Source organism: Drosophila suzukii (assembly GCF_043229965.1).
Source record: "Drosophila suzukii chromosome Y unlocalized genomic scaffold, CBGP_Dsuzu_IsoJpt1.0 scf_Y1, whole genome shotgun sequence".
In the NCBI taxonomy this organism is placed as follows: Eukaryota; Metazoa; Arthropoda; class Insecta; order Diptera; family Drosophilidae; genus Drosophila; species Drosophila suzukii.
In genome coordinates this window covers 1597850-1609675 of record NW_027255895.1, presented here as the reverse complement: position 1 = coordinate 1609675, position 11826 = coordinate 1597850, and the positions used below count along the sequence as shown (strand labels likewise).

General features: G+C 44.8%; 1 protein-coding gene across 1 annotated transcript; it reads left to right on the top strand.

Annotated features, from left to right (window-relative positions):
* The first annotated feature begins 325 nt into the window (after positions 1-325).
* On the top strand, positions 326-7186 carry LOC139353946 (uncharacterized). Its single transcript, XM_070998147.1, has 3 exons — positions 326-356; positions 1894-2525; positions 2609-7186. The coding sequence occupies exons 1-3, from the start codon at positions 326-328 to the stop codon at positions 7184-7186; spliced, it is 5241 nt and encodes a 1746-aa protein (XP_070854248.1).
* Positions 7187-11826: the final 4640 nt, after the last annotated feature.

Sequence of the window (11826 nt, the reverse complement as noted above, 5' to 3'; positions counted from 1 at the left end):
TGAGTATCGCCTTACTTCATCTGCCCTACTATTTCTTTCATTATACTGTAATCTATTGTTATATTGTGAGTATCTTTCCTGCGTTCCTTGTAAAAATATGTACTCTCATGTATTGCCCAATCGTATGCTTCTTGCAGATTGGTTGGCTTCATGTCCCTAATCGTCCACCCTAGTTGGCCTCTCATGCCCATTCAGGCAAGTTCTCGCAAGTGTTGAATATTTAGCTCTAGCTAGGTTAGGGTCGGTTTTCTTAGTGTCAATTAGTTTGAAGAGGAGACTTTATTTCTGTGATCTGATCGCACATCTTTTCAACTGGCAATTGATTATGGATCAGCCCGTGAAGTTCGATGGAAAGAGTATGTTCATCCCTTTTGTCAGAACAGTGTAAAATTAATGCCTCTTTAATTTCATACCGTTAGTACATCTTTGGCTTTTCGTACTATATTGTTTTTTATAGACCGTATCCAAAATGGCCCGTACGGCATTTGATCTTTCCTCCTTAAGAGCAACCAAATTTCTTCTACTTTATTATTAAAAACACTTAGTAACTTCGAGTCCCCATTAAATTCCATAATGCTGGAACTGAGGAACTCATACTAACAGATGGGGGTCGTAAAATTTTCTGATCTGCAATAATAGATTTATCCCTAATATCCGAAAAACAATCTGTCTTGTTTTAATTATGCTACTTGGAAGTATATATTTATAACCGTTAAAAGGGTATACAAGATACGTCGGAAAGTATGTAACCGGCGGAAGGAAGCTTTTCCGATCCCATAAAGTATATATATAGCCGAGTCGCTCTAGCCATATCCGTCGGTCCGTCTGTCCGTATGAACGCTGAGATCTCGGAAACTATAAGAGTTACAATACTGGGATTTTGCAGGCAGATTCCTGAGATTCCTGCGCAGCGCAAATTTGTTTCAGCACTGAAACTGAAATGCATTGTTTTCATCAATATCTGTCGATTGACCCAAAAAAAAGTTTGACACGCCCACTTTAACGCCCACAAACCGCCCACCAACTTCAATTGGCAATAGTTTATGCATCAGCCCGTGAAGTTCGATGGAAAGAGTATGTTCATTCCTTTTGTCAGAACAGTGAAAGCCGTTAGTACATCTTCCTTTTCGTACTATATTGTTTTTTATAGACCGTAGCCAAAATGGCCCGTACGGCATTTGATCTGTCCCCCTTAAGAGCAACCAAATTTCTTCTACGTTATTGATAAAATCACTTAGTAACTTCGAGTCCCCATTATATTCCGGTAAAAATTAATAGCGTCTGGTATGCGTAAAGACGCATAAACTTCGGACGAGTTAATGCTGGTGTTAACCGTTAACGTGTCTGAGGAACTCATACTAACAGATGTGGTGTGTTTTCTGATCTGCTATAATAGGTTCATCCCTAATATCCGGAAAACTTGCACTCTGTCTTGTTTTAATTATGCTACTTGGAAGTATATTTTTATAACCGTTACTCGTAGAGTAAAAGAGTATACTAGATTCGTCGGAAAGTATGTAACAGGCGGAAGGAAGCGTTTCCGACCCCATAAAGTATATATATTTGTTCCTGAACGGTTGTAGTCTTTAATAACCTCTCATCATTAGGCGCATAATGCCATCTCTATCCTATGTAATATTATATCGATATACATATATATATATACCATTTTTCGTTTCTGGCAACGCTGCTACGTCGGCGTCTTTTTGTGAAATTCAGATCAGTATCAAATAGGCTTCGAAACCGTCAAGAATAAAAACTACATATAGTCCACACAAATCGTTTATATTTCTAACCATATTGCTGGTCCATCGTTCCGGATTCTTGGACAGTTTTGAAGTGCTTTGATTCTCAATTGGTAATTGTTTGCTATGGAACAATTAAAATCATTAGTGAAAAGCCGTGCAAGACTCAAGGCCAACATCACACGTGTCTTGGCATGGGCTGAACACACGGAGAATGCTACACACACAGAGATCGTCACACGGATAGATCTTCTCAACGAAGTTTGGAAGGAGTTCAACCAGTTTAGCGATTGCATTGCGCTTCATGAGGAAGTGGAAGGCTATGTCGATCCGGAGATTGACAATGCGGTCTATGAAGCAAAATACCTAAGGGCAAGCGCTATTCTCAAGGAAAGGAGTAATGAGCTACAACCGGGGACATCTACAAGCGGTGCGAGTGGCAGCAACGGGCTACACTCACACAACGATGCAATCTTGAACTTGCTACAACAAAACCAACAACTATTTGAGCGACTTGCTGTAAGTCAGAACACACCGAACACGCCAGATCATGTTGGTGATGACGTCACATTAGCGAATTCTCGGAACTCGGTACTCACGGCGAATTCAAATCTGAGCGAATTGCCTAAAATTCAAATCAAACGGTTCTCGGGCAACTACACAGAGTGGCCATCCTTTCAAGACATATATGAAAGCACAATTCATAACAAACAGCATTTGTCCAACACCCAGAAGTTCCATCACTTAAAAACACTACTCGTTGATGAGGCTGCCAACTTGGTTCGACACTTGGCAATTACGGACACGGCTTACAACACTGCATGGGAACGTCTTAAGGAAAGATACAATCGTTTTTGGAACAGTTTATGAGCCTGCCAACAACTACAAAGATCGATGCAACAGTTCTACGGAAGGTTTCGGACGGAGCAAACGAAATTGTTCGTGGATTGGATGCGGTGAATCAGACGGGACGCGACTGTTGGATCATCTATCTAGCCCTAGAGAAACTTGACGCTGACACACGGCGCAGGTGGATTGAGCGCAGCATGGAGACAGATTCACCCACTCTGGAGGAATTCTTCAAGTTTCTCGATTCTCGCTGCGAGGAACTGGAGCTGAGCAAAAGGGAGCTTGCGACTGGAAGCAAGACAACAACACATCCTGAAAAACCAAAACGGATCACACAATCGATGGTTGCGGTTGAAAGCAGTGGCTGCACCAAATGCAGATCTACAGAACACACTCTATATGGCTGTCAGCAGTTTCTGGATATGTCTGGACTGCAGAGGCGATCATTTGTGAAGGAGAAGTCACTATGCTACAACTGCTTGCGACCTGGTCATGGGGTCAACAGGTGCAAGTCAACATACAAGTGCAGGCAATGCAAAGGAAATCATCACTCCCTTCTTCACGTCCAACCGAATCCACAGGCTAGTGGGAATCTTGCCCAGATAGCGGAGGGAGACGAGCAAAACTTAAGCGCGTCTAACACAAACTCAGTGACACTCAGTCATGTGGCCCAAGGAGCGGGCACCCAAAAGGTTGTATGTGCACAAGGCACTGCAAAATCTACTCATCAAACGGAATTCAAACGAAGCATATTACCAACTGCTATGGTGTATGTTAAAAACGCAAAAGGTGACCACGTAACATGCCGTCTTCTATTGGACACAGGATCAGAGCTGTCTTATGTATCTGAGCGTTGCATCCAAGCTCTCGGATTGACACGGTCGGCATCACGCATTTTGGTTACGGGAATCTCTTCCGTAAAAGCAGACACTACAAGGGGATGCAGCACGCTGCAAATCAAGTCTCGCATATCCGATGATCGTTTGGTTGTCTATGCCCACGTGCTAGGCAGAATCACCTCATCTCTGGAACGCAAAAATATCGACGCATCGACACTCGAGGTATTTAAGGATCTGCAGCTGGCGGATACACATTTCAACGCAAACACACCAGTAGATATACTATTGGGAAGCGAACACGTATGGTCAGTGTTCACAGGACGAAAGATGTACGACAACAAGGGTAATCTTATCGCTATTTCCTCGGTATTCGGATGGGTAATCACTTCACTCATCACATCGAACGCAAGCAACGCTATTGCACTAACCACAACAATGGATATCGACAACACGCTTCAGAGGTTTTGGGAACTGGAGAACGTTCAAAGAAACACAAAATTGGAACCGGAAGACGACCAGGTCGAGAAGCACTTTCTCGCCACCCACAGTCGCGATCAAAACGGGAAGTATATCGTTGAACTTCCATTCAACACGGAAAGTCCTGAATTCGGAGAAACTCTACAGGGAGCTCTTAAACGTTTCAAATCGGTGGAGCGACGACTACAACAAAACGAGCAGCTGCGGACACAGTACGTATACTTCATGCGGGAATATATCAATTTGGGACACATGCGTGAGGTGCCTCCAGAGGAAATCGCTACTGGGAATCAGTTCTTTCTTCCACACCACCCAGTGCTAGGCCGAAAACTGCGAGTGGTCTTTGACGGATCCTTTCGCGACGCCAATGGTAAGGCCTTAAATGACACTCTTTTCACAGGGCCCAGTATCCAGCGCGATCTATTTGCTGTGTGCCTACGCTTTCGAATGTACAAGTTCGCATTCTCAGCGGACATCGTTAAAATGTTCCGCCAAATATGGGTAAACGAAAAGCACAGAAACTACCAGAAGATCGTTTGGAGAGAAGATCCATCCGATCCGATCAAGCATTTCCAATTGTGCACTGTAACCTACGGAACGTCATGTGCCCCATTCCTGGCGGTACGAGTCCTGGAACAACTCGCCGTGGATCATCAAGACGAATACCCGAATGCTTCAAAAATCCTACTGGAGGATTTTTATGTCGATGATGTTCTTACTGGATCAAACAATGAGGATGAACTACGTCGAAATCGAGACGAGTTGATTCAGCTGCTGTCGTGCGCAAATCTTGAACTCGGGAAATGGGTATCAAATACATCAATCATACAAACGGATGATACCGCCGCACAATCGTCGCCAGTTAAGGTTCTCGGACTATACTGGGATCCTGGAAAAGACATTCTAACGTACAACATTGGTCTAGCAGCAAATCCTGACTGCACAAAGAGACAAGTCTTGTCCGACGTTTCCAGGATATTTGATCCTCTCGGACTCTTGGCACCCATTGTAATCCAATTTAAGATTATTTTCCAAAAACTCTGGCTCTTAAACTTGGATTGGGATGACCCGCTTCCAACTAAACTAGCGGACAACTGGCTGAAGTGTAGAGCAGATCTAGGTACTCTACAAAAATTCCAATTACCACGCTTCGTTGCCAACGACGCAGACAATATCGAACTTCACGGATTTTCGGATGCCTCAACCAAGGCGTATGCTGCTGTGGTGTACAGCAGAGTTACGAATGACGACGGATCCATCTCGGTGTCCCTTGTGGCTGCGAAGACAAGGGTGGCGCCACTGAAACAACAAACCTTGCCACGCCTGGAGCTTTGCGCAGCACTTCTTCTGAGCCAACTCATTCGTTCGATCTCCTCTGGATTACGCCACAAGAACATAACTGTTTTTGCCTGGTCCGACTCATCAATAGTGCTGTCCTGGTTATCTTATGCACCAGCCCAACTAAAGACTTTTGTTGGAAACAGAACCTCGGAAATCCTTGACACTCTTCCTAGGAAGGCCTGGCGGCACGTAGACTCCAAATCAAACCCAGCTGACTGCGCCTCCAGAGGTCTGATGGCTGCTGACCTCATCGACTTCCATTTGTGGTGGAGTGGACCTTTGTGGCTACGGGACCAGGATCAATACCTGGTAAAGTTGAACGATTCACGTTTTGGATTATCTCTTTCAGACAAACGCATTCAAGGAGAAGTCAAGTCCAACTGTTTGGCTACCGTGGCAGCTGCAACTCAGGTTCATCTACTCGATGAGCTGATCGCACGAGTTTCTTCTTGGCTCAAGCTCGTTCACATTGTCGCCTATGTGAAGCGATTCATTCAACGCACACAAAACCCGTCCTGCGATAGGACCTCGAAAGCTCTTACGTTTGAAGAGATTAAGGCAGCAAGGATCATTTGTATAAAACACGCGCAACGCTGTTTCCATGAGGACTACCAATTGCTCCTTGCCAAGAAACCCCTAAGGAGCCGATCGCAGCTGGTCAAACTTGCACCAATGATAGACGAAAACGATTTGCTGAGGGTAGGCGGAAGACTGCACCAATCGCAGTTGTCACGAGAGGCAAAACACCCAGTTTTGCTACCAAAAACGCACCGAATCTCGAAGCTGATTCTGGAACACGAGCACCGAGTAAATCTTCACCCTGGCGTGTCTTCCCTGTTCGTAATCGTTCGTCAGAGATTCTGGATACTTGGAGCACGTAATCTCATTCGCAGAATAACACACGACTGTTTATCCTGCTTTCGTCAGCGCCACCACACCGCCCAACAACAAATGGCTGATTTACCCAGCGTGCGTGTCACGCAAGCCCTTCCATTTGTCAATACTGGTTGCGACTATGCAGGTCCAATCCTTCTGAAGGATGCCAAAGTTCGGAAGCCACGTATCAGCAAGGGCTACATTTGCCTGTTCGTCTGTATGGTCACCTCGGCCATACACCTGGAACTTGTCACAGACCTGACAACAGAAACCTTCTTGGCTGCCTTGCGCCGCTTCACATCCCTACGTGGCAAGTGTAGCAAAATCTACAGCGACAACGGAACCAACTTTATTGGAGCTAAACGATCCCTCAACGAAATCCAAGAATTGCTTTCATCACAACGACACAAGGACATCGTCACATCCACTTTGGCTGATGACGGAATTGAGTGGGTACTCATTCCCCCCAGAGCTCCTCATTGGGGAGGGAAATGGGAGTCGGCAGTTCGCTGTGTCAAACTGCATCTGCGCCGAGTCACCGGCAACTCAACGCTCACCTTCGAACAAATGCGCACCTTGCTTGCTCAAATCAGCGCAGTGATAAATTCACGCCCCTTGTGCTACACATCGGATACCGAAGACAACTACTTATCACCCGCCCACTTCTTAATTGGGCGACCGTTAACCACCGTACCAGATCCTGACTTAAGCCACATCCCTGTGGGCCGTTTAGGATATTGGCAGAGCATCCAGGCTATGCTTCAAGGATTCTGGAAGAAATGGCACCAGGAGTATCTGACTACTCTGCAACAACGTCCAAAATGGACCACTTCAACACCCAACCTCTCGATCGGTGATGTAGTGCTCGTTAAGGAGTCCAATACGCCACCAGCATCGTGGCACATCGCACGGGTTATGGAAACCTACCCAGGGAAGGACAACCTCGTTCGAGCAGTCAAGCTGAAGACATCAACAGGAGAGATGACCAGGCCAATCACGAAGATTGCCGTTTTGCCCAGTTCAGAAACTGTGTTTCAGGGCGGGCCGGGATGTTCCTGAACGGTTGTAGTCTTTAATAACCTCTCATCATTAGGCGCATAATGCCATCTCTATCCTATGTAATATTATATCGATATACATATATATATATACCATTTTTCGTTTCTGGCAACGCTGCTACGTCGGCGTCTTTTTGTGAAATTCAGATCAGTATCAAATAGGCTTCGAAACCGTCAAGAATAAAAATTACATACAGTCCACACGTCGTCGTTTATATTTCTAACCAATATTCTTGATCAGGATCACTATCCGACTCGCTCTAGCCATGTCCGTCGGTCCGTCTGTCCGTATGAACACTGAGATCTCGAAAACTATAAGAGTTACAATACTGGGATTAGGCAGGCAGATTCCTGAGATTCCTGCGCAGCGCAAGTTTTTTTAGCAGAGTTCCACGCCCACTCTAACACCCCCAAACTGCTCCTACAGTTTTGATGCTAGAATAAAAATTAAATGATAATGAAGAATAATTAACTGAAATGTATTGCTCTCATCAAAAAAAAGTTTGGCACGCCCACTTAAACGCCCACAAACCGCCAACCAACTTCAAAAAATCGTAAGTATAAACCTTGATATCTTTGAAAGTATCAAAGATAGAGAATTGGGATCTCAGTTTTAGATTCCGTAGCTTTGTACTCAGCTCAAGTTTGTTACGCCCACTCTAACGCCCATAACGCTTAAACCTGTCTACCGCAGGTAGGTGGCGCATTTCAATCTCGCTTTGCTGCTTGCATATCACCATTTCCCTTTGGTTCCTTTAGCTGAGTAACGGGTATCTGATAGTGGAGTTACTCGACTATAGCGTTCTTCCTTGTTTGCTGAGTTTCGACATCTACGTTTTCTCTTTCTTATTCATTTATTAAACTTATTGATTACGTATTACAATTTTACCTCTTATGAATTTGTTGATTCCTTGTGTGAAGGTGAAGAATTTCTGCAAAACTTTTGACTTAATTTTATGGAATAACATTGTGTGCAAAATTATGTATATTTGTTTTGTCTATATACCCTTCTGCAGTAGGGACGCGGTGATATGGCTCAAGGCAAAAAGCTTTTTTGTTTTTTTGCTGTGCTTAAAACGCTGTGCCGCTGTTAACGTCATCAGAGAAGTCGACGCAGCGTAGAAGACATCCGACGAAAACGGTCGTTCCAAAAAAGATTGTCAGTTCGGATCGTCACCTAAAGTCGTTTTTGTTTACTGTCGTCGCTGCAACAAAGTCATATATCCAAAATGTATGTATACCAACAAGTCCAGGAGGAGTAAAAGATTATATTGATCTGCGTTTTGGTTTTTCGTGGACTTGTGCCTCATGCGTTGAAATAGACCGTGATTTGGATGGCTATGTTGCGCTGACCAATGATCGTTTTATGAAACTGTTCGATAAACTTATGAGCGTACTTGCTGATTTCAAAGAGTTTAAGGCGGACCTCTATAATAAAAAAATGTCAGTAGGGTCACCTAAACGCAAAAAGACCGCTCCCGATCGGTAACGGCAGCTTTGTCGGGATCTACTGGGGCTGGGGGACCTAAAGCTTTACTGACAGCAGTACCCATAGGACCAAAAGCTCTGGAGGAATCCCTGTTTCTGCTAGTCAGCCTAAGGGGTCAAACCCTACGCAGCTAACGGTGCCTACAGGTTAAGTTAGCTCTATAGGAGTCCCTAGTCTTGATAATCAGACGAACGATGTTCAGATTGCTGGTGGTGGAAGAAAGAGCCTCTCGGTTGTTCCATATAGGAAGCAATTATTTGTGTCTCGTTTAACACCTGAAACCACATCTGCAGATGTTTTTGGGAATTTATACAACAGGAATTCCCATCTCAAAACATCACAGTGGCGGAGTTTAAATTTCCATATGTTCGTAGGATATCTTCATTTAAAATATCTGCTCCTCCGGAACTGTTTAATGTACTAAATTCTAAAAGTTTTTGGCATAATGATGAATTGGTTATTAAAGAATTGGTTCGGAGAACTAATAATAGGCCTTCCATGACAGTACCTGCGAGAAAAAAACTGAGCAGGTTATTTTTTGCCTATCAAAATGTTAGGGGACTTAATATGAAGCTACCTAAGCTTTATGCTGACTCCTCTTCTTCATATAGACATTTGCAGGCTTACAAAGTAGTTGCTGAATAGTTAAGCGACAGCTTTAGTGGTATACACCTATGCGCGCATGACTAGGCGCTGGCGATCTGCTCCGAACATACTCCTCCCGTTGGAAGAGGTAAGGTTCCAACTATCTCGGAATCGATGGGCAGAACGGCTAGCTTGGCGACGGCTTTCTTGATCAGACCCGTAGCTGTATGGACCATAGCCACTCTGATGACTCCGTCCCCGCCGGGTATGACTTCCTGAATGCACCCAAGCTGCCATCTCAAGGGTGGAACGTTGTCCTCCTTCAGCAAAACTATGCTTCTAACCTTGATGTTAGACGTTTCGACGCGCCACTTGCTCCTTTCTTGAAGTTGAAAGAAATGTTGTTGCACCTGGGTCACCCGCTGCCATCTGCTGAGGCGGCCTTCGCGAAGATGAGTAATGTCAGGTTCAGGAAACTTAGTTAAGCTGGAACCCTTCAGGAAATGCGCCGGTGCTAGCACCTCAAGGCTTTAAGCATTTTCTGAAATTGGACAGAGTGGACGAGGGTTAAGGATAGCAGAAATCTCATATGCAGGAGTTCTTAATTCATCGATGGTTGGATGCACCGACGACTCTGTAGAAGTGAAATTTAGCTGACTTCACAGCAGCCTCCCATAAACCACCGAAGTGTGGGGCACGCGCAGGGGAACTTCCAATCGATTCCATCAGCTAAAGATATGGAAGAAATCGATGCTGTGTGCTGCTCGCTCAAAAAGAGCTCTTTCAGCTTGGCAAGCTTGCTCTTTGCACCGACAAAGTTTGTAGCATTGTCGCTCCAAATGGTACGCGGACTGCCTCTAAGGCTGCCTTGGTGACTGGATGATCCTTCGGCAACAGTATCGGAGGCCTCGTATCGTAGTCCAAGTTTGCGTTCTGAAGCCTTCCACCCACGCGAAGTAATCCATCGGAGCCGAGTATAGGCCTAAGCGAAACCAGCTTGCTTCTCTGTGGAAACGGCTTGGCCTGGCTAAGAGATCCATACTTCTTCTAAATACTTCTTCTGAATTTTCGCGATTCTGTTTGATACGAAAACGTTAAACTCCCTCGGAGGTTGCCGAATCCACGCCAACGCAATAGACGAATCCGACCAGCAGTGAAAGGTGCAATCGAAATTTATGACTTCCTTGGCGTTTACGATTAGCTCAGGCAATAAAAGCGGTGCGTAAAGTGTTAGTCTTGGAATTGTTAAGGCCTTCAATGGACCTACCCTTGACTTGGCACAGACCAGATGGACTTTCGATTCTCCATTCGTCTCCGATCGCAAGAACAGACACGCTCCATAAGCTGACATGCTAGCATCGCAGAATCCATGCAACTCAACGGAAGCCCTTGGTTGCAGTACGAATCGTGGAAATTTTAAGTTCTGTACGACCGACAACTGTGAGGTCAACTCCCCCCATGACAAAAGAATGGGCTCTGGCAGTGAGTCATCCCAATCCACGTTCGCACTCCATTGAGATTGCAGAAAAGTCTTAGATTTTGTGATAATTGGAGTTATTAAACCGAGTGGATCATAGAATTTCGCAATCTTTGACAATGCGACCCGCATAGTGGGTCGTTGATTGGTTGGCAGTTGAGAAAAATTAAATAGGAGTTGATCAGAAGATGGATCCCAGACTAGACCCAATGCCTTGGCGACATCCGATCCATCGTGAAATTTGATTAGCTGCTCCTTGTCGCGTTCAGACTCTCCTTCCAGGGCTGCTGACTCATTCGAACACCATTTGCGGATTTGAAAATGGCCTCGCGACAGTAGTTCCTTCACCTGACGGCGAATTTTTCTCACCTCCTCAACTGAGTTCACACCAGATATTAAATCGTCCACATAGTAATCTCTACGAACAATTTTTGCTCCAATAGGAAATGATTCCTCCTCATCGTAAGAGATTTGATGCATGGCCCTTATAGCCAAGAAGGCACCTGGCTTGGTTCCATAAGTCACCGTGTTCAATTTAAAAACACTCAACGCTTCCGTGGAGCTCTCTCCAAACGATGCACTGCAAAAAATCATCCGGGTACGAAACACGCACGAAACGGTACATCTTGCAGTTATCTCCACAAAGGGCAACTTTAAAAAATCGAAAGCGAAGCAGTATATTGAAAATTTTTTGTTGAATTGTTGGTCCTGCCAGAAGTAAGTCATTCAGAGAGCTAGCAGAAGTTGTTTTAGCAGATCCATCAAAAACGACCCGAAGCTTCATACTCGTGCTCTCCTGCTTATGTAGGCAATGGTGGGGTAAAAAGAATTGTGTATCTGACGGTTACTTTGCTACAAGAGACATTTAAACTAGATCGACATATTCCCTCAAAAATGCTGAGTACTGAGCTTTCAGGGATGGGTTTCTATATAGTTTAGCTTTCAAACTCTTAAAACGACGACGAGCCAGGCAATAAGAATCACCTAGATATTCGAATCCGGAAGTGAACAAGAGACGAATACATAGAGCATTGGTCGTTTCCAAGTCTAGTGCAATTTTCAGTGAAAAGTTGTAACGTCGCAAGTCTTC

Bases quoted from the DNA above. Each gene is read 5' to 3' on its own strand.
- LOC139353946 (XM_070998147.1), top strand. From the start codon at position 326: ATGGATCAGCCCGTGAAGTTCGATGGAAAGA. The intron at 357-1,893 runs GTATGTTCATCC...TAAAATCATTAG, and splicing joins CGTGAAGTTCGATGGAAAGA to TGAAAAGCCGTGCAAGACTC. The intron at 2,526-2,608 runs GTTCGACACTTG...TTTTTGGAACAG, and splicing joins TTGATGAGGCTGCCAACTTG to TTTATGAGCCTGCCAACAAC.